We start from the raw sequence: 24032 nt of genomic DNA on the forward strand, positions 1-24032 counted from the left end.
TCTCTGTGATTTCCCTGCAGATTTGCTCCTTTATTTCTCTCTGTCACTATTCCGAGGCCCGTAGATTACCCCGAGTCATGTGATCTAATTTTTTCTCAACTCTAACCAAACGTATTCTATCCTTATTCCCTGAAGATCATCCTCTCTTTTCAACACGACAATGTCTTCCCTAATCAGTACTGCCATACACCTCCCTTTTCCCATTCACTATCTTTTCTGAACACGTATCCGTAAATATTAAGTGCCGCGTCCTCACCATTTTTAAGCCATGTTTCTGTTATTGCCAGTACATTATATTCCCACACAGGTGTTAGTGCTTGTAGCTCATCAACCTTATTCACAGCACTGTACATTTCTAAACATGCATTCTGAACCTGTATTCCCTGTCGTCCTTAGTCAGGTCCTATTTAATATGGTACTACATCCTTCTGTGGTACTATCCAACACTCTCACTACTTTAAGCACCTTATTCTACACTTTTCTACTTTATATGATGTTGCCTGCCCCCACCAATTTAGTTTAAAGCCTCTCCAACTACACTAGTGAACCTCCCCGCAAGGACATTGGTCCCAATCCTGCTGAGGTGAAACCTGTCGCTTTTTAATAGGTGTCTCCTGTCCCAGATCCCAATATCCCAATAATCTGAAGCCCTCTTGCATCATGTCTCGAGCCACACATTGATCCTCTCTTTCTTTCTATTTCTACTTTCACTGCTGCGTGGCACTGGGAGTAATCCAGAGATTCCTAACTTTGAGGTCCTACTTTTTAACTTCCTCCCTAGCTCCTGAAAATCAGACTGTAGGACCTCAATACCTGCCCTCTCGATGTCGTTAGTACCGATGTGCACCACAATGTCTGGCTCATCCCCTTCCCCCGACAGAATGTTCTCTGTGATGTCCTTTACTCTAGCACCAGGGAGGTAACACATCATACAGGACTCACCAATCTGAATTCGCTGTTTGATTTGTGGGTGATTTGATGGTCTCTAGTTTTGCTCTTCCCCACAAGTGGAGACATTCTCCCTGTGTCTCCTCTATCGAAACCTTCAGTACTTTTAAACACCTCTATTCGGTCACCCCTCAGCCTGCTGTTTTTTCAGAGAAAAGAAATCAGCCTGTTCATTCCCTCCTGATCGGTATTCCCTACATTTCTGGTATCATCCTTGTAAATATTTTTGCACCCTCTCCAGTGCCTCCATATCTTTTTTATAATATGGTGAACAGAATTGTCTGCAGTATTCCAGGTGTGGTCCAACCAGGGTTTGACACAAGTTTAGCATAACTTCTATACAAAGAACAGTACAGCACAGGAATAGGCCATTCGGCCCTCCAAGCCTGCGCTGATCTTGATGCCTGCCTAAACTTCTCAATTCTAATCCCCAGGAATAAACCTTAGTGCTTGGTTTACTGTTAACCTGTGTAACTACTTTTAGTGATTTGTGTATTTGTACTCCCAGATCCCTTACCTCCTCTGCCCCATTTAGATTCTTATTTTGTAAGTAATATGTAACCTCTTTACTTTTCTTTCCAAAATGTAATACCTCACATTTATCTATGTTGATATTAATTTGTCAATTACATGTCTATTCTGCAAGTTTGTGAATATCTTCATGTAATTTGTTGCTATCCTCCTCAGATTAACTATCCCCCAACCCCAAGTTTGGTGCCATCTGAAGATTTAGAAATTGGGTTTTTGATTCCAAAGTCTAAATCATTAATATAAATTGTAAAACAGTGATCCCAGCACTGATCCATGTGGAACATCACTTTCCACCTTCTGCCATTCTGAGTAACTACTCTTTATCCCTATTCTCTGCTTTCTGTTTTGAAGCCAGCTGGCTGTCCATTCTGCTTGTTCCCTGATCCTGCAATCTCTGACCTTATTCATTAGTCTGTTATGTGATACCTTATCAAAGACTTTTTGAAAATCTGGATAAATTGCATCTACTGCATTAGCATTGTCTACTTTCTCTGTCACCTCTTCAAAAAATTCAACAAGGTTGGTTAAGCAAGACTTTCTCTTCAAATCCATGCTGACTTTTCATTATTATATCTTTGGTTTCTGGATATTCTTCTATTCCCACCTTTAGTAGGGATTCCATTATTTTTCCTACCACTGATGTTAAGCCAACTGGTCTATAGTTCCCTGTACATGTTCTATCTCCTTTCTTAAATATCGGTATAATGTTAGCTATCGGCCAGTCTTCTGACACTACACCTTTCTCTAAAGAATGATTAAAAATGTGTAGTAATGTCTCTGCTATCACTTCCCGAGATTCTTTTAAAATGTTTGGATGTAATCCATTTGGACCAGGGGTTTTTATCCTCTGAGTTTGATTAGTTTATTTAAAACTTCACCTTTTTTATTTTCAATGCTGTTATCTGATTTCTAATCTGTCAACCTATCCTGTTTTCCTGGTAAATATTGAAGCAAGGTCATTATTTAATATTTCTGCCATTTCTCTATCGTTTCCTGTTGTGATATAATCCTGACCATCAATAATTGACCCTATTTCCATCATGATTTTCCTTTTTTTATTTATGTGCCTATAAAATATTTTACTATTTGTTCCTTGATAATTTAATTGTTCCTTTTTGTCCTTTTTTTTTCTTCTAATCTCTTTGTCATGCTCTCCCCTGCTGCTCATGTACTTAGTGTCTGTCTTTTTCCAAGACCTCATTTTTCTTTATCTGATGTCTTTATTCATCCATGGTAACTCATTAGTGTTTCACTTGTCCTTGTCTTTTTTGCAGAATATATTTTTCCTGGACTATGTCGAACATGGTTTTAAATGTTTCCCATTTCTGTTCTACATCACTGTTTGACAATATTGTTGTCAGTTTTATTTTCCTCGGCTCTATTCTCAGCCCCTCAAAATCCACTTTTCTCCAATCTATTCCCTGGTCTTCGTCATACTTACGTCCTTCTCAATTATTATCTTAAAGTATATAATATTAATGTTCACTATTGTCTAGATGTTCCCCTACTTTTACTTCTTTTATCTGCTCTGGCTCATTCCCCATTACTAGATCCAGTAGGGAATCCTCCCTTGTTGAGCTTCTTACATATTGGGTTAGAAAGGAGTCTTGTACACATTGTAGGAACTCCATTCCCTTATTTCCTTTACATATCTCTTCTGGCCAATTAATCTCATGTTAGTTGAAATTCCCCCATCATTATTATTCCATGTTTTTTATTCATTTCCCTAATTTCTTTGTATACTTCTCCCTCACCTTCCTTCCACTATTAGGTGGTCCAAAGACTATCCCTGTTAATGTGGTTGATCCTTTATTATCTTTTATCTTTATCCGTGTGGATTCTATTTCTGTCTTGCTGATGGCCGTGTCACTTTTTGCTCCTGCCATTGTTTTCAGTATTAAGTACAGCTACTCCACCTCCCCAATTTCCTCTCTATCTTTTCTAAGTAGTTTATATCCTGCAATGTTTAATGCTCAGTCCAGATTTTTCCATAGCTATGTCTCAGTAATCCCTAATATGGTTCCTCACAATGTAGTATTGCCTCCAGTTCCCCTGTTTTATTACAGACACTGTGTGTATTGCTGTATAAAAAGTTTAATTCATTTGTAATAGCAGTTCCTCTTACTTTATTTTTTACCATCTTTTTACAATCATGTTCCATAATTCTATTTACCTCCTTTCCATCGAAGTCCTCACTTTTTTCTTTCTTTCCAATGCTCTGCTTTCCTCTGTTGTTTATATTCAGGCTGATTTCATTTTCTGTTCAACCCTCCCCACCCTGCCCCGTCTTATTAGTTTAAAGTCTTTCCCACCTCCCTATTTACTCTTTCCACTTGGACACAGGTCCCATCCCGGTTCAGGTGGAGTCTGTAAACTCAGTATAACTCCTTCCTGTGCCAGTACCGGTGCCAGTGTTTCATTTAAAGGAACCCCTCTTTCCCACACCAGCTCTTTAGCCACACTTGAATTCTCCTGATCTGACTGTTTCTTTGCCAATTTACATGTGGCTTGGGAAATAATCCAGTGATTATTGCCCTTGAGGTCCTGCTTTTTAATTTAGCTCCTAACACCTGATATTCCCTCAGCAGGATCTCCTCCCGGTTCCTACATATGTCGTTTGTTCCGACATCGACCACAACAACTGGATTATTCCCTCCCCTTCCAAATTGCTCTCCTGCCACCATAAGATATCCCTTACCCTGGCACCTTGTAGACAACGCACCCGACAGGATTCTCATTCATGGCTGCAGAGGACACTATCCATCCCTCTAATTATAGAAACCCTTATCACTACCACATTCTATTCTGCTCTTTCCCCCTTGGACAGTCTTCTGAGCCACAGTGCCTTGGTCTACATTGTGACTGTCCTCCCCACAGTCTTTCTCCTTGTCCTCATAGGTAACAAGTACATTGTACCTTTTGGACAGGACCTGTGTTCAACCTGAATGCAGAATACAGGCTTAAAGACAGGATTCTTGGTAGTGTGGAGGAACAGAAGGATCTTGGGGTCCATGTCCATAGATCGCTCAAAGTTGCCACCCAAGTAGACAGGGTTGTTAAGAAGGCGTATGATGTGTTGGCTTTCATTAACAGGGGGATTGAGTTTAAGAGCCGCGAGGTTATGCTGCAGCTCTATAAGGCCCTGGTTCGACCACACTTGGAATATTGTGTTCAGTTCTGGTTGCCTCATTATAGGAAGGATGTGGAAGCTTTAGAGAGGGTGCAGAGGAAATTTACCAGGATGCTGCCTGGACTGGAGGGCATGTCTTACGAAGAAAGATTGAGGGAGCTGGGGCTTTTCCCATTGGGGCGAAGAAGGATGAGAGGTGACTTGATAGAGGGGTACAAGATGATGAGAGGCATAGATAGAGTGGATAGCCAGAGACTTTTTCCCAGGGTGGAAAGGGCTATCACCAGGGGGCATAATTTTAAGGTGATTGGAGGAAGGTTTCGGGGAGATGTCAGAGGTAGGTTCTTTACACAGAGAGTGGTGGGTGCGTGGAATGCGCTGCCAGCGGCGGTAGTAGAAGCAGATACATTAGGGACATTTAAGCGACTATTCGATAGGTACCTGGATGATAGTATAGTGAAGGGTAGGTAGTTAGTTTGATCTTAGAGTAGGTTAAAGTTTCGGCACAACATCGTGGGCCGAAGGGCCTGTACTGTGCTGTACTGTTCTATGTTCTATGTTCAACTACCACATTCTCTTCTGCTCTTTCCCCCTTGGACAGTCTTCTGAGCCACAGTACCTTGGTCTACATTGTGACTGTCCTTCCCACAGTCTTTCTCCTTGTCCTCACAGGTAACAAGTACATTGTACCTTTTGGACAGGACCTGTGTTTGAGGAACCTCCTTCTCAATCTCTCCTCAGTCCTCACCACGCTGCTCCCTAATGGTTACACCTTCTTCTTGAACCTGTGATTTTCTCTGAGCTGTGACTGTGTTCTGGATAAAGCTGTGAAGAAATTCCTCCCCTCCCTTATGTTTGGGAATGTCTCGAACTCACATTCCAGCCCATTGACTCTGAGCTGGAATGACTGAAGACGGAGACATTTCCTGCTGGTGTGGGAATGTGGGACAGTCTCGCTATCCACAAACTCCCACATCCTACAGTCCCAACACGTAGCCTGCCCTGTCATCGCTAGTCTTTTATAATTAATTTGTTTATTGATAACATGAATAAATGTAATTAGGTCTTTTAAAACAATTCATAATAAATGTATTAATTGATTGAATTATCTAATCAATTTAATAAGGTAATAGATATATTTCCCCAAGCAATACTTTATTCAAATGCTGTCACTTAGAGAGACAAAAACACACTGTAATACTCACCAACCAATCACCTACCTTCTGTCCTGTTACTTCCCTCTTTGATGTTTATTGACAGCTCCTGAATATATGAGGAGTTCTACAGTGTGAGATTCATTGTCAGTGATGGGAAAATCTGGTTGTTAATTTCCTCAAGTCTTTTTCAGTGTTTCCTGTAACATTCAACAGAAAGTGAATTATATCAGGTCCAGGGTTTGATTCAGTTTGTTTCTCTCTCTCTGTCTGTTTGTGTTTAGACTGGGTTTCAATAATCTGGGAGATTCAGGAGTGAAACTACTGTCTGCGGCTTTGAGGAACCCGGACTGTAAAATACAGGAGCTGGGGTAAGTACCAGATTGTGTAAGATTGTGTTTATAATAACTGGGTTGCTGACACTGTATATTATTAAAATCAGTGGTAGCATTTTTACTAAACACTGTGCATTATTATTAGTATCAGCAATAATGTTATTACTAAGCACTACACGTTATTAATATCATTAATTTTGTTATTAATAAACACTGGGGATTTACTCTGATTCCTGTTACTTCTCCATCTTTGATCCCAGGCTGGAAGTAAACAATCTCACAGCTTCTTGTATCGAGGATCTCGCCTCCGCTCTCAGTACAAACCGATCACTGACGGTTCTGGACATGGGTGGTAATAATCTGGGAGATTCAGGAGTGAAACTACTATCTAAGGCTCTGAGGAACCCAGACTGTAAAATACAGACACTGGAGTAAGTACCAGACTGTGAGAGATTGTGTCTTTAATAACTGGATGTCTAACACTGCACATTATTATTATCAATAATAGTGTTATCAATAAACAACCTATTAAGTATCATCACCTCATTCCATGACAATATGAAAGGTACAATTCAGCATAGCGGTGCCTCATCAGACCCCTTTGCAATCCTGAGTGGTGTGAAACAGGGCTGTGTTCTCGCACCTACACTGTTTGTGATCTTCTTCTCCCTGCTGCTCTCACGTGCATTTAAGGCTTCAGAAGAAGGTATTTTCCTCCACACAAGATCAGGGGGCAGGTTGTTTAACCTTGCCCGTATTAGAGTGAAGACCGAAGTACGGAAAGTCCTCATCAGGGAACTCCTCTTTGCTGACGATGCTGCTTTAACATCTCACACTGAAGAGTGTCTGCAGAGTCTCATCGACAGGCTGCCTGCAATGAATTTGGCTTAACCATCAGTTTCAAGAAAATGAACATCATGGGACAGGACGTCAGAAATGCTCCATCCATCAATATCGGCGACCACGCTCTGGAAGTGGTTCAAGAATTCACCTACCTAGGCTCAACTGTCACCAGTAACCTGTCTCTCGATGCAGAAATCAACAAGCGCATGGGAAAGGCTTCCACTGCTATGTCCAGACTGGCCAAGAGGGTGTGGGAAAATGGCGCACTGAAACGCAACGCAAATGTCTGTGTGTTTCAAGCCTGTGTCCTCAGTACCTTGCTCTACGGCAGCGAGGCCTGGACAACGTATGTCAGCCAAGAGCGACGTCTCAACTCATTCCATCTTCGCTGCCTTCGGAGAATACTTGGCATCAGGTGGCAGGACCGTATTTCCAACACAGAAGTCCTCGAGGCGGCCAACATCCCCAGCACGTACACCCTACTGAGCCAGCGGCGCTTGAGATGGCTTGGCCATGTGAGCCGCATGGAAGATGGCAGGATCCCCAAGGACACATTGTACAGCGAGGTCGTCACTGGTATCAGACCCACCGGCCGTCCATGTCTCCGCTTCAAAGACGTCTGCAAACGCGACATGAAGTCCTGTGACATTGACCAGAAGTCGTGGGAGTCAGTTGCCAGCGATCGCCAGAGCTGGCGGACAGCCATAAAGGCGAGGCTAAAGAGTGGCGAGTCGAAGAGACTAAGCAGTTGGCAGGACAAAAGACAGAAGCTCAAGGAGAGAGCCAACTGTGTTATAGCCCCGATAACCAATTTTATCTGCAGTGCCTGTGGAAGAGTCTGTCACTCTAGAATTGGCCTTTATAGCCACTCCAGGCGCTGCTTCACAAACCACTGACCACCTCTAGGGGCTTACCCATTGTCTCTCGGCCAAAAGGAAAGGAATAAACATTATTTTTAGTATCAGTTATGGTGTTCTTAATAAACACATTTACTGTGATTCCTGTTCTTCCTCTCTCTCTGATCCCAGGCTTTATAGGAACAAACTCACAGCTTCTTGCATCAAAGATCTCACCTTTGCTCTCAGTACAAACCGATCACTGACGGATCTGAACCTGAGTGATAATAAACTGGGAGATTCAGGAGTGAAACTACTGTCTGCAGCTTTGAGGAACACAGACTGTAAAATACAGAAACTGAGGTAAGTATTAATTGTATATTAATTGTGTGCAGAAGGTGGGCATTAACTGGGGTTTCACTTGAGCACATGTGAAGAGGCACTTATCAATACTGTGGTGTGGTTGAGTGAGGAGGTGTATGTTTGTAATGCTTAACTCTGTAAATTAGTGTAAGACTGAGTAAAGATTGTCTCCAGTAATATTCTTAACCAACTGGCTTTCCAGAGTAGAATATGGTAACAGATAATGGTTACCGCAAGGTGAAGATCCAAGGCTATGAAAAAAAGGCTGCGTTTGCTGACAATGCAACCACTAGGTGGCGCAATATGGGCACATGTGTAAATTCAGCTTCATGGACAGAAACATCACTGTCTGCGACGTCTCTGGCAGCTGCCAGTAATAAAAATGGCACTGCTCAATTGAACATAAAAATACCAGTTAAACCCAAACCCCCTCACCCCTCAATAGCCGCGATCACCGCCTCCACCCACCCCCCGACAATACCCCACTCCCGCCCGCAATCGCCACTTCTCTTACCCGCTCCCTACCACACCCACCTTCTTGCTGCTCCCGACTGCTCACCACTCCATTTCACCATTCTCTGCCGCACCCATCTGCTCGCTCTTCCCTCCCGCTGCTCGCTTCTCACCTCGTCACCCAGCAAAGCGATGGGGGTGGGGGGGGCTGGTGGGTGGTGAGCCAGCGAGGTGCTAGTGGCGAGGCGGGATGGAGCAACAAAGAGTTGGGTGCGGTGAGCAGGCGGGCGCAGGAGTGAACAGCGGGAGAGAACGGGGAAGCAAAGAGGTGACTGAGGCGCCGATCGGGGGAGGGAGCGGGGTACTGTTGGAGGGATGGAGATTGCAAACACGGCCACTGAGGGGTGAAACAACATTCTGATGTTATGACGACGGATGTCATTATGTAGTGACGTTGATGCACGCCTGCATGGACCTATACTGGCAAGCTGGCAAATGTTCAGACACAGTGATGACGTCGGTGATTGATCTGCACATGCTCTGCATTGTCAGGAGATATTCCACAAAAAAACAACAAACAGAAAACTCCAATCCCAGCAGCAATTATCAGAAATGGCCGAAAACAAGTGTAAATTGTTGGGCTTTGATTACCCTCCGATGTTCTCGGAATCTGAACCATATGACCAGGTGAGGTGAAAGTGATTGCTCTTGATATCGAGGCAGCATTTGACCGAGTGGGACATCAAGGAGCCCGAGGCAAATTGAAGTTAGTGGGGATCAGGTGGAAAACTCTCCACTGGTTGGTGTTATGAGCGAGGATGGAGGAGTGCACTGTCTTTCTCTAGTTCCACTTCTCCACAGGTCACAACATATATTTAAATGTTTTACCCAGTTACTGATACAGCCAATTATATACTTCATCTACTTTAGTTTCTGAATAAAAATCTGCCAACAAAGTTTCTTTAATAGTCAACAAATTATTAATTAATTATAAAACAAGATTCATTTTATAAAGATGCAAAGCTTATTAACACACAGGTTGAACTGTGAAAGTATCAATATATTCCCTTCAAAATAACCCAACACACACACACACACACACACACCAATTAAAGGAAAAATAAAGATGCTTTCTCTGCAGAGCTCAACTTTACAAAAAAAACAAAAAAAAAAGTACTTTGGCCAAGTACTTGTTAATTCTTGGGGATAAAGGATAAGATATAGATTATTCCAGTTGGTCTGGATACATGTAGACGGGAGTCACTCATCACATGCAGTTGTCACTAGGATCTTTTCAGAAGCAGTTCATTCAGGAGATGTGAAGAGAAAGTCTTGCAGAAACTTCTCAGGAGAAATGCTGCATCAGTTTCTCCAGTTCTCACACTGGATTCTCAGAGTTCTCAAAGAGGTGGAACAGGATGAACTGGTGACCTCTCTCTCTTAGCAGGCTGACACCCCAACTGTCCATTCAAACAGTTCAAAATGAAACCAACCCCCTGACCACCATAAATCTAGACATGTGACTACTCTGTAAACAACTCCAATAGTCAGCAAGGGCTCTGCTGTTTACTTAGCTGAAGACATGTGACTTATTCACAAGGTCTCAAGTGTCCTTCCAGTGACTCTTTTTAAAAAAAGTCCAGCATCTCCTCAGGTTTTTCCACTTTTTTTTGAACACGAGTCCTCAAAAAATATTTTAAAAATGGAAGCACCTTCATAACATTGGAGTCACACCTAGCACGAAAGAAGATGGTTGTGGTTAAAGCCTGGTGACCCGGCCCAATCCCGACTGGATGCGACTACATGTCGGGGTCGGGTCGGGCCGAAATTCTGAGTCCAGCATTTGGGCTCGGGTCGGGACAGGCTGAACATTGCTTCCTGGAAGTCAGGGGATCAGGCTTACCAATGATTCCCCATAACTCCAGCTGCAGGAACAGCCTGCTGCTGGAACAGATGAAGGAGATACAGGTCGGGTCGGGTGCAAAATAAATAGTTAAAGGGTTCAGGTCGGGTTCGGGTTGGCTGTGGTCGGGTTGGGCCTGGGTGGGTTTTTATTTTTATACCCGAGCCAGGCTTTAGTTGTGTTTGTTGGAGGTCAGTGATCTCAGTTCCAGGACATCGCTGCAGGAGTTCCTCAGAGTAGTGTCCTCGGCTCAACCATCTTCAGCTGCTTCATGAATGACCTTCCTTCCATCATAAAATCAGAAGTGAGGATGTTCGGTGATGATGGTACAATGTACAGTGTCACAAGAACACAAGAAATTGGAGCAGGAGTAGACCATATGGCCCATCGAGCCTGCTCCACCATTCAGTACGATCATGGCTAATTTTCGGCTTCAACTTCACTTTCCCACCCGCTCGTCATATCCCTTGATGCCCTGAGAGACCAAAACTCTGTCTATCTCAGCCTTAAATGTATTCAACGATGGAGCATCCACAACCTTCTGGGGTAGAGCATTCCAAAGATTCTTAACCCTTTAAGTGAAGTAATTTTTCCTTATCTCATTCCTAAATGATTTGCCGCTAATCCTGAGACTGTGCCCCGTGTTTTCGATTCCCCAACCAGTGGAAATAATCTCTGTAATAAAAACAAGAAATGCTGGACATACTCAGCAGGTCTGGCAGCATCTATGGAGAGAGAAGCAGAGTTAACATTTTGGGTCAGTGACCCTTCTTCGAAACGTTAACTCTCCTCCTCTCTCCATAGATGCTGCCAGACCTGCTGAGTATTTCCAGCATTTCTTGTTTTTATTTCAGATTTCCAGCATCCGCAGTATTTTGCTTTTATTGAAATAATCTCTGTGTCTACTCTATCCAGAATCTTGGATGTTTCCATGAGATCGCCTCTCATTTTTCTAAGCACCGGAGAGTATGTGCCTAATTTACTCAGCCTCTCATCATAGGACAACCCCCTCATCCCAGGGACCAATCTAGTGAACTTTCGTTGTACCGCCTCCAATGCAAGTATATCCTTTCTTAAATGTGGAGACCAAAACTGTACGCAGTACTCCACATGTGGTCTCACCAGAACCCTGTAAAATTGTAGCAAGACTTCTTTATTCCTGTACTCCAGTCCCCTTACAGTAAAGGTCAACATGCCATTTGCTTTCCTAATTGCTTGTTGTACCGGCGTGCTAACTTTCTACATTCAAGCACACTCAAGTCTCTTTGAACATCAACACTTACAAGTTTCACACCTTTTAAAAAAACATGCTGCTTTTCTATTCTTACTACCAAAGTGAATAACTTCACACTTCCCTACATTATACTCCATCTACCATTCTCAACTCCTCAGATACTGAAGTAGTCCATGTCCCTATGAGGCAAGACCAGGACAACATCCAAGCTTGGGCTGATAGGTGCTAAGTAACATCCATGCCAAACAAGTGCCAGGCAATGCCCATCTCCAACAAGAAAGGAACTAACTATCTCCCCTTGACATTCAATGGCATTAACATTGCTGGATCCCCCACTATCAACATCCTGGGAGTTACCATTGACCAGAAACTGAACTGGAGCAGCTGGAAAAATACTGTGTCTACAAGAGCAGGTTCCTCCAGCCCGCAAAACATCTTTGTTTCCTGTCACTCAGCCAATTTTTTATCCATGTTGCTACCATCCCTTTTATGCCATGAGCTACAAGTCTGTTGTGTGGCACTGTATCAAATGCCTTTTGAAAGTCCATGTACACCCCATCAACAGCATTTCCCTCATCAACCCTCTCTGTTACTTCCTCAAAAAAAATTCATCAAGTTAGTTCAACATGATTTTCCCTTCAGAAATGTATGCTGGCTTTCCTTAATTAACTCGCATTTGTCCATGTTATTGTTGATTTTGTCCTGAATTATTTTTTCGAGGAGTTTTCCCACCACTGAAGTTAAACGGACTGGCCTGGAGTTGCTGGGATGTTTTGAACAAGAGTGTAACGTTTGCAATACTCCAGTCCTCTGGCACCATCTTAGAGTCTAAGGAAGACTGAAATATGATGGCCAGTGCCTCCATGATTTAGAAAATCATAATGTAATCAGGCAGAGTCAACATGGTTTTATAAAAGTGAAATAATGCTTGCCAAATGTATTCGCATTCTTTTGAGGGTGAGTAAATGGGAATCCGTAGATGTAATGTATTTGGATTTTCAAAAGGCATTCAGTAAGATGCCACATCAAAGGTTACTACACAAGGTAAGAGCTCATGGTGTTGAGGGTAATATATTAGCATGGATAGAGGATTGGCTAATGGAACATTCAGGAGAAACAGGGCATTCTGGGGTTGTCAGACTAATTAGTGGAGTGCTGCAGGGATCAGTGCTGGGGCCTCAACTATTTATGATGTACCTTAATGACTTGCAGTGAGTAATCCACCTCCTGACTCCCCAAAGCCAGTCCACCATCTACAAGGCACAAGTCAAGAGTGTGATGGAATAATCTCTACTTGCCTGAATGAGTGCAGCTCCAATCGCAATCAGGAAGCTCGACACCATCCAGGATAAAGCAATCCACTTGATCAACACCCCATTCATCACCTTAAACATTCACTCCCTCCACCAGGGATGGACAGTGGCAGCAGAGTGTACCAGATACAAAATGCACTGCAGCAACTCACCATGCCTCCTTCAACAGCACCTTCCAAACCCGCGACCTCTTTCACCAAGAAGGACAAGAGCAGCAGACACGTGGGAACACCACCATCTGCAAGTTCCCCTCCAAGCCGCACACTATCCTGACTTGGGAATATATCGCCGTTCCTTCACTGTTTTTAGATCGACATCCTGGAATTCCCTCTCTAACAGCATTGTGGATGTACCTACACCAGATAGACTGCAGAGGTTCAAGAAGGCAGCTCACCACCACCTTCCCAAGGGCAGTTAGGGATGGGCAACAAATACTGGTCTTTCCAGTGATGCCCACATCCCACAAAACAAATAAGTATAAAAAATGTCCAGTGGAAGAATGAAGTGGAGATGTGGACATGGGTTGTAACCCGATGAGAAAGGAAACAAGGTATGGCCTTGGCGTTGCTTCGGACCAGATGTAAAATAAGAAGTAAAATGCTTTGTGAGCTGCCTCCCCGTCAGTTAAAAACTGATGATAGTTTGGATCTTCTATTAGAGTTCTTGGATGAAATGTACAAGTAAGGTGATCTATTAAATGCCTTTGAGGCATGGTCAGAGTTTGATACGTTTTGGAAGACAGATGTTTATTCAAAGGAAGAATATATCATGTACTTTAACAGATTGTATAAAAGATTGACAAAATTCACTTTGGAGATTCCTGGTTCAATGTTAGCATTTAAATTGCTGGATTGTGCCAAGGTGTAGCACAGGGACATGTTCCTGGTTCTAACTGGTCTTCAGTTCTCAGAGAGAGAGAGACTCCCTGTTGGATCAGATGTCTGCTCTGTTGAAAAGATTCCTGGGGCCTTGGTGGAGCAAATGGGACATTCAGCAGTAACACAAAGAATAGAAGACTCAATAATTGTCAGTTTTAGAAATGGACCAGATACTGGATACAGGTGTAAATACAATGGAATTGTTTTGGACAGTCAGAATGAGGGTGAAAGCACCTTTAGCAGATCTGGCTGTTAAAGCGAAGACAAAATTGGATCAGCAATAATAGTTGACTGAATTCCAGCAATGGTCAAGGAACAGTTAATAGGTGCATCAGGTGTGGCTCCATTATGACCATTATGTCATAAACTGCACAAAGCAGAGAGAGGCAGAGTCCCCAAAATGACACATTGGACAGAGGATTCTGAGGCAGAAGATGAAGACTTGGATGAATCCAAACAAATTGTACAGATCACAAGTTTTAGTCCTGTCCTGAATATGTTTTTCGCAGACTTGCTTAACTGTGTCATGCTAGTAGTGCTTGCACTTCAACAGTTTGTAGAACAGATTGGTTAAAATGTTATCTAGATTCACTAAGTAGTGAGGATTGATGCAATGTTAAAGAGTATAAAAGTACTACTTGTTTCAGGTTGGGTGATGACGAGCATTGAAGTCATTAAAGAGAGTCATAATTCCATATAAAATAGCTGGAGTAAACCATGTTATCAGTACTGATGTCTCTAGTGAGATATCTATGTGGTTGAGTAAACCTTCTATCAAAGAGCCACAAATGAAACTTGACATGGAGTGCGATAAGTCAATTACTTTTGGAAAGTCAGTGGATCTGCAGGTTACCCAATCAGGACATTATTGTGTCCCCTCAACAAAACCTGTTGTTTTCTTATCAGAGTATTAGACAAGTATTAATGGCATCAGTTGATAAGAATCAGAGAGTAGAAAAGCAAATGGGCTTTCAGTAATATAGACAATTTGCTCCCCCTGCTTGTCAGATGTTAAAAACTTTGCTAAAAGATACAGGTACAGTTGAAGAGTGTATAAGGCTAATAGAAGAGATTAGTCAAGTGTGAAATATGTAAAAAGTATTGGGGGATGCTGCCACGTCCTATTGTAAACCTTCCATTGGTACGTGGCTTTAACAAGGTCGTTGCGTGGATCAAAGACAGAAATATTTTCATTCTACATTTTATAGACCTGACCACCAGACTTAGTGGCCGGAATTTTACAGTGGGCGGACGGGAGCCAGACTCCGACGTAAATGTTGATGTCGAACCCGCTTCCGCCCAGCCTGGGGATCCGTACCGTATTTTATGGATCCCCAGGCTTTAATTGGCCCAAGGCGGGACTTCAACCCACTTGAGGGAGGAAGTCCTACCTCAGTGAGCTGCCGGTCAATCAGCGGGCCGGCAGCTCTTAGTCTCAGCAGCTCAACTGGGAGCGGTGACCACTGCTGGGACTGCAGGAGGATACCAAGGAACTGGTACTGAAGGTAAGTTTGGGTTGCCCCACCAGGAGAATTGGTCGTGCTGGTGAGGCTAGGGTATTCGTTTGGGGGGAGGGGGCGACTTGGATCCCGGGGTTGGGTTGGGCCCGATTGCCAGCCCCACCCCACCCCCAACCCCCGGGTTGCGGAAAGGCCAGCAGCCATAGCACACCAACTATAGCCCCAGCACACCCGCTTGCCACTGGTAAAATACCCGTGGAGGCGGGCGAGGGCCCTTAAGTGGCCACTTGAGGGTCTTGATTGGCCTCATGCGGGTGGGCCGCTTCTCACCACCCGCTCCCCCGCCAGGCCTCCGTAAACTTGGTCGGAGGTGGAATCGGGGCGGTTAGACCTCCCGCAGCCTGCCATTCAATTTTATGTCGCCCCCACGCCACCATCCGACCTGCTGGGGCGGCGTAAAATTCCGGCCGGTGTTTCTACAACAAAACAGAGTAAGGACAAAAGGGTGATTATAGATAAAATCATGGAGAAATGGATAGGGATCAGACTTGGGGCACTGGCGAAGTTTCTAACTGATAGTGGAGGGAATTTGCCAATAATGAGTTCAGAGACATGTTTGAAAACATGAACATTCTGGTCATGAATACAGCAGCTGAAAGTCTTTTCAGTAATGGACTCTGTGACAGGAATGATGTGGTGATTGATGAAATGCTGCATAAAATCTTAGCTGATCAACCAGACTGCAAGTTGACAACTGGCCGAGCATTGATGGTTCATACAAAGAATTCACTCCAGATGGTTGGAGGGTTTAGTCCCTGTCAATTGGCCGATAGGGAATATTCACAATTACTTCCTGAACTGTGTGATAGTCCTCCTGCTCCAGAAGGCACTACAATTAGTTCAATTTTTACAACACATTTGAATATTTTACATGTGTGACAATGGGCTTTCATCAAGTCTGAGATCATAATGAAAATTCAGAGAGCTCTGAGGCATCATATAAGACCATCTGAGATAGAATTTAATTCAGCAGATTTGGTCTATTATAAAAGAGAGGGTCATAGGGAATGGAAAGGCCTGGGTAAAGTAATAGGCCATGATGGTAAAACAGTCCTTATCAAACATATCAAACTGTTCAGGTTCATTCCTCATGATTAATCAGGATTAATTATATCGTGGATTCTGAGCAGCCGATAGAAGTAAACGAGGCACCTTGTACCTCAAATGTTTGTGTGTTTTGTGATGAGGGTCCTGAGGACCAGTATAACAGTAGATCAAGGGCTGGTTAGTGATACTGTGAGTGATCATGACACACAGGACAGAGCTATCACATCCAAAGACCAATTGCTCAGAAACTTGAGTGACACATATTCCAGAGGGGTCAAGTTAATGCAGGAATATGACAATTGTGGGTTGTGCAGGAAAAGCTACTGGTAAATTTAAATATTGTTTAATGTACAGGATGATGGTCAAGAAGTGAGGTCTGTGGACTGGTAGAATGGGATGAAAGAGTGGAGGGTATGAAAGCACAGTGCACGTTCTGATAGTGGATCTGGAGGTGACTCTTGTATCAGAATAAAATCAGGTACTGGAGAAAGATCCTCGATAGTGTAAGAGGGAGATCTCACAGTAATCATCCCAACAGATATAAAAGTTCAAGTAGAGGCTGTAACTTGAATAGATTACACGATGAAATTAAAGACACAGAACAGTCTCTGAACAGAACGAGAAGCAGAAGTCCTCATGATTGTGAAGTTTTAGTGACTGCCAATAAACTTGAGGACAAACTATTAAGAGAAGCGAAACAAAGCGAATTAGATAGTTGGAGACAGTTGGAGTTTACTCTGTGATACCAGATCAGGGGCAAGGAGCCTTGTCACATAGGTGGATTTGCACTGAAAAGATCCTTTCAGATGGGACTGATAAGGCTAAAGCCAGGCTGGTTGCTGGGGGTTTGAAGAGTGACCGGGTGATACAGATGTAGGAGTGGGCTCTCCCACAGCTGGAAAAGTAATCTTGAAAATCGTTTCAGCTATTTTGGTCACATATTCATGGGAGTGTAGATCAATTGACCTGAAAGCTGCATTTCTGCAGGGCGATACCTTTCAGAGATGTGAGTTTCTGAAACTTCCCAAAGAGACAGCAGATGCAGAAAGGAAACGATGGAAACTAAACAAATGCACGTACAGCCTGAATGATGCTTCCAGCGTGTGGTATTTTACAGTGAGATCTGTTTTGCTGAAAATAGGTTGTGTTCAAATAAAAACAGATCCCACAGTGTTTTATTAGTATCATAAAGGGAAACTTTCAGATATCTTTATACATGTTGATTTCTGATGTGGTGATACTGCGGAATTTGGGAAAGGTGTTATTAATAAGATTAGAGGAGAATTTAAATCAGGATTCAGGCTTGTGGAACTTTTAAATATATTGGTTTAGATATTAAGCAGAGTAGGTCTGAAATAACTTTGAATCAACAATCCTATTTAGTGGGTGTTACTCCCCTCCCAGTTAATCGTACTCGGACATCACAGAAAGATGATGTTATATCTGAAGAAGAGACAGAACAATTGTGAAGCTTGATTGGTCAGTTGAACTGTTTAGACACTCAGATGAGACCAGAGACTAGTTTTTATGTGTTGGAGTGAAGTGCTACAATGAAACATCCTAAAGTCGAGAATGTTTTATTTACCCTTAAAACACTCTATAATTAAATTGATTAAATCTGGAGAAATGTGTGTTTAAGTTCCCATCCCTAGGTGACCCAAAGAACATGAAACTAGTCATTTTTAGCGATGGTTCACATGCTAATCTTCCTGATGGGTATTCTAGTGCAGCTGGTTTCATAATATTACTGATGGGTGAAAATGGGAGATACTGTCCTTCAGCTTGGGAAGCTCAGAAAATAAAAAGGGTTGTTAAGAATACTTCAGCTGATTGACACACTGGCCCTTGTGGAGACAGTGGATATGGGATTCTATTTGTCAAATATTGTAAGTGAGATTCTATACAAGGGGTTTACTGAAGATCACATACTCATTGAATGTTATGTAGATAATTGTTCATTGTTAGATAATGCACATTCCACTAAAAGTGTCAGAAAAGGTTCCAGATCGACCTTGCTGGCTTGTAAGAAATGCCGGAGAGGAAGGAAATCTCTAAAATTAAATGGGTAGATACAAGTTATCAACTGTCTGATTGTTTTACAAAAGGAAATTCTTGTACATAGAAATTGTTAGTGGCCCTCGAGGAGGGGCCTCTCGCAATGTAATGCTTTGTACAGAATATGGAGGTTTTTGATTTGATTTTTTGTTGAAATTTTGTTTTTGCATATTAACTCTAAATTTTATTTAAAGAGAAAAAAAAGAATCTGTTAATTGGATATTAATGGTATTTAATGTGTGGACGGTGGGGATTAACAGGGGATTCAATTGAGCACATATGTAAAGACACTTATTGAAACTGTGTGGGGTTGAGTGAGGAGGTGTGTGCTTGTAATGTTTAACTCTAAATATATGTAAGACTGGGTAAAGATTAATTCCAGTATTATACTTCACCAGCTGCCTTTACAGAGTAGAACAGTAAGTACCAGACAATGTGAGATTATGTTTATAATAACAGGACTGTGAATATTATTATCAGTATCAGTAATAGTGTTATTAATTAACGCTGTACATTATTATCAGTATCAGTAATCGTGTTATTAATGAACCCTGGAGATTTACACTGATTCCTGTTATTTCTCTCTCTGATCCCCAGTCTATCGGATGTCTGTCTCACAGATTCTTGTGCTGAGGATCTCGCCTCTGCTCTCAGTGCTCTTCAGTCACTGACGTTTCTGAACTTGACATATAACTCCTTCACAGACCAATCTGTCCCTGCTCTCCACCGCCTCATAGTGACTTGTAGGAGTCTAGAGAGGATCTGGTGAGTGTTTGTCTTATTAGTTAATGTAATAAATAAAATATAAATGGGATTCAGTCACTCTTATCAGTAATATCTCTGTAATTATTATTAAATATTAATCCCAGTCTCCCTGTTATTTACACTATTGTTCAATCTGTTTATTTCCTGTTTAATCTTTAATCTGTTTCAGGTTGAGGCAGAATCAGTTCACTTTAACTGGAATGAATCAGCTGACGTTGCTGCAGGATACAAGACCCAGACTGGAAGTGGCTGTGGATGTGCCATTTGAATTTGTCACCATCACTGGTCTCTCAATATGAACATTTTTGGCCAATTTTCTGTCCTTCCCCTTTAATTGGCCGCGCTCCAGGTTTAAATCCTGTTGGCTGTTTCACTGTTTCTAGCTCGAGCTGAGTGAGTGTCATCTCCCTTTGTGACATCAGAGGCCCAGCAACAGGGTCACGTGACTCAGCCATCCGGCCCCACAGCGCTGTTTCTGCAGGATATCTGGGACTGAATGTTCCCCAATGGGGCACTGGGGAAATGTACAGACAGGAAGGGTCCAGGGTGGGGCTCAGTCTGGGCTGCAGTGGGACACTGGTAATTACACTCAATATCCCTGGGTTTGGGAATTACATTATCCAGGGTTCACACTCAGTATCAGGACCCAGTGACCCTGCTGGGAAGTGAACCTGTGTGTGTTCAGGATGGAGACAGGCTCTGTTCAGCTTGGATAGATCCCACCATCCAATAGATACCAATACCCAGTGTCTGGGGTCACCCAGAGAGAGTATCCTATTGTGGAGGTTCCTGAAACTGGTGTACCCAGGATGGGTCAGCACTGCGAGAGGAGAAATGGGGAAAGTGCCAGTCGGGAATCCCACTGTTCTGTCTGGGTGATCGTGAGCATTTATAGTGTTTAAGGATCCTGAACTTAACGTGTTTCTGGCACCAGCATGGGAGCAGGTACTGGTGTTACCATGGAAATTAAACATTGTGTACTTACTGTGGACTGAATTTTCAAACGGAATCACCTGAGACTGTAAACCATGAGATTGTGAAAAGGTGCAATGACCCTGTGAAACATCCTGAGGAAACTGAGGGGTCGATGAACGGACTTGTTACCTGTACTCACCTGGATTTGTATAATGACTTCCACTTGGAAATGTTTTATTAAACTTCACCTCTGTATCACTGCCTCCTGGATGATGTAACAGTACTGATGAGAATTGTTATTGTGTGATGTTGAATTAAATGATGTATTATCTTAACAAGTACATCTCAGGACTTCTTACCAACTTCAAATTTGAGAATAGTTTCAGAGAGTTTTGACCATGGAATCCCTTCTTATATTTTCTGGACATAGAAAAGCCTCTGGAGACTGAGTTCATTCAATCGTGACCTCACTATTGTTTGAATTGTCCAATTAGGAAACGATCTGTCCACCCAAACCAGGTCAGACTCTCAAAATCTCTGACTTCCCACACTCGGACTCCTATCAGCTCGAATGTGAACGCCTGGTAAAAGCAAGTACAAATGATGTGGCCTTAACATCCAGCTAATTTGCCTCGGCACTACCTATATCTGAGCCTCTGAGATTCTGCTCAGGTGTTTATCTTTTACTTCTCACACAGCAGGTCACCTGTTTTCACACTCTACTGCATCTCTGTTGAAGTTTACTTTTAACCAGGGTTATAAAGTTACAATCAGATCTAGGCTGATCAGGGTGATCTCAGGAAGCACTTCTCCCAATAAGAAAAGTGGAAATCTGGATCCTCACCGAAACGACTGTGGATGCTGAGGGTGTATTTGAAAAGTGAAAACATATTGATGGACCTGACTGATGAGTTAGACAATGTGTAAAGGCTGGTCAATGGGTTTAAGACACAGAGGGATTGAATTACCTCCTTGTAGTCATGTTTGAGTTGTTATAATCACAGAGATGAGATTAATATACTGTTCATTTATGCCCCAGGAGGATTTATACAATGGAAGGTCTCGGGCCTTTTAGAATTGTTGATTTCAGACACATTTATTCTCTATTAGCGAGAGGGAGAATATGTGTGAGTAAAAAGGCAGAAAGGGTTAGGAAACAAATGTGAGTAAATTGAATTAAGAGACGGCAGGTTGATTGGCCTCTTATTATTGTTAAAGCTGGTCTATTTGTACAGAGACCTTTAGTCAGCTCTGAAAACGGTTTACTAGACAAACTAAGGCAAAGTGTGAAATCCCAGATATTACCTAAACCGGGGAATGTTACCTGTATTTTCTGTTTTTATTACTTGTTAAACTGGCTGCTTTATTTAAATTACTCTGAAAACATTCAGCCAAGGGTGAGTAATCTTTCTGATCTCTTGGGCACCGGACCTTACACTTACTGAGTTCAGTATTTACATTTCAGGGTTTTGTGTTACTTTAAATAATTCAACTGAAATATGATCTGGAGTGAACCACTGAATTTCACACATGTAAAAAGGTTTGTCTAGCAGTTATGGTGATACATTACAAGGCTATAACAGTAAACACTGTTTGTTAATACAATACATCTGGTGTCTGTAAGTCACTGCTTAAAATATCAGACTGTGGTTCTCCGTCCACTCCATTCATTACCACGGAGTCTTACAGTGATTTAGTCATTTCCAACACAGAAGGAGGACATTCAGCCCATCAAGTCCATGCCAGCTCTCCACAGAGCTATGCTGTCAGTCCCACTCCCTGGCTCGATCCCTGTAGCCCTGCAAGTCTATTTCTCTCAGGTGACCATCCAACTTCCTCTTGAAGTCATTGATCGTCTCCACTTCCACCACCCTTGTGGGCAGTGAGTTCCAGGTCATTACCACCCACTGTGTAAAAAAGTGTGTTTCCTCATATTCCTCCTGCATCTTTTACACAAAATTTTCAATCTGTGTCCCCACGTCCTTGTAACATTTGTTGATGGGAACAGCTTTTCCTTGTTTAACTTATCTAAATCTGTCATAATCTTATACACTTCTATTAAATCTCCCCTCTTATCTCCTTTGTTCTAAGGAAAACTAACACAGCTTTGCCAACTTAACCTTGTGACTAAATTCTCCATCCCTGGAACCATTCTGGTAAATCTCCTCTGCACCCTCTCAAAGACCTTCACATCCTTCCTGAAGTGTGGTGACCAGAACTGGACACAGTTTTCTCCAGTTGGGGCCTAAACAGAGCTTTATAAAGTTTCACCATAACTTCCCTGCTTTAGTGCTTTGCTAACCACTCTCTCAATATGCCCTGCCACATTCAAAGATCTATGCACATGCACCCCCAAGTCCCTCTGTTCCTGCACATGCTTTAGAACTGTGTTAAGTAAATATTACCTCTCCCTATTCCTTCTCCCAAAATTCATCACCTCACACTTGCCAGTATTAAATTCCATCTGCCACCTCTCTGTCCATTCTGCTAGACTATCAATGTCCTATTGCAGGCAGTTCATATCATCCTCACTGTTTGCCAAACCTCCAAGTTTGATGTCATTGGCAAATCTAATGAATTTTGGAAGATCATATCCACTGCATCCACTATCTCTAGAGCTACCTGTTTTAGAATGCTAGGATGTAAACAGTCAGGTCCTGGGGATTTGTCAGATTTTAGACCCTTCATTTTCTCCAATACTACTTGGTTATCCTCTTTGACTGGTATTTAATATGTGTCTTCTACTCTGAAGACAAACACAAAATATTTGTTCAATGTCACTGCCATTTCCTCATTCCCCATGACAATTTCTCCTATTTCTGCCTCCAAGGAAGCAATGTTTACTTCAGCTAATTACCTCCTTTTTATATGGCTGCGTTTGCTGACAACGCAATCACTAGGTGGTGCAGTACTGGCGCATGTGTAAATGCAGCCTCGTCACTGCCATTGTCTCAGACAGCTGCCAGTAATCAAGATGGCGCTGCTCAATTTGTCACAAAACCAATTAAAGCTGAACGTCCTCAATGGCTGCAATTGCCACTTCCATCTCCCCCTCAACATTACCCCACTCCCTCCTGCCATCATGCTTCTCTTCGCCATTCCCTCCCACACCCATCTGCTCGCCCCCCTCCCCCCGCTTTGCTGCTGCCTTCCCCCAGCTATTCACTCCAGGCCTTGCCCCTTCCCCACCCCCTGCCCTCCGGCTGCTCACTCCTGCATTGCCGCTTTGGTGGCTCGTTTCCTGCCACTCTGTGCATGCTCTGTGTTTTCAGGCATCACTCCGTTAATATCATGTTATTCTTAACTTCCATAGTAAAGCAAGGATGGAGCTTTCTAGCTGAGTTTTTGTTCTTCAATGGAACGTATTTTTGTTGAACATTTTGAATTCTTTCTTTAAACGTTGCCACTGTTTGTTTACTGCCATAGTGTTTACTCCATTTATCCAAACAACTTTAGTCAGCTCTCCCATCATACCTGTGTAATTGGCTTTGTTTAAGTTTAAGATTTTTGTTTGGGACTGGAGAATGTCACTCAAATTTAATATGGAATTCAATTGTGTTGTGATCACTCTTTCCCCAGCAGATCTTTTACTATGAGGTTACTCATTAACACTGCCTCATTGCGCTTCTACACAGGGCATAATGGTAATGCTGTTGTTCTTTGATACTGCTGCTCAGAAATTAGCATGTGGTAAGTCTTACTTATGCTGAATAAAATATAACCACTGACGGGTTGCATCTAAACTGGGGCACAAATATCCTGGCTGCGAGGTTTGCTATTGTCACTCGGGAGGGTTTAAACCAGTGTGG

At 42.7% G+C, this 24032-nt stretch overlaps 1 protein-coding gene across 1 annotated transcript in view; it reads left to right on the top strand.

Annotated features, from left to right (window-relative positions):
• Positions 1 to 20487, top strand: part of LOC137385115 (NACHT, LRR and PYD domains-containing protein 3-like) — a 90697-nt gene extending 70210 nt beyond the window's left edge. The window contains 5 exon segments of the mRNA XM_068059906.1: positions 6048 to 6134; positions 6359 to 6529; positions 7970 to 8140; positions 19141 to 19308; positions 19478 to 20487. Coding sequence (XP_067916007.1) covers positions 6048 to 6134; positions 6359 to 6529; positions 7970 to 8140; positions 19141 to 19308; positions 19478 to 19607 — 727 coding nt within the window. The 3' untranslated portion in view covers positions 19608 to 20487.
• Positions 20488 to 24032: the final 3545 nt, after the last annotated feature.

Source organism: Heterodontus francisci, chromosome 28 (genome assembly GCF_036365525.1).
Source record: "Heterodontus francisci isolate sHetFra1 chromosome 28, sHetFra1.hap1, whole genome shotgun sequence".
Taxonomy (NCBI): Eukaryota; Metazoa; Chordata; class Chondrichthyes; order Heterodontiformes; family Heterodontidae; genus Heterodontus; species Heterodontus francisci.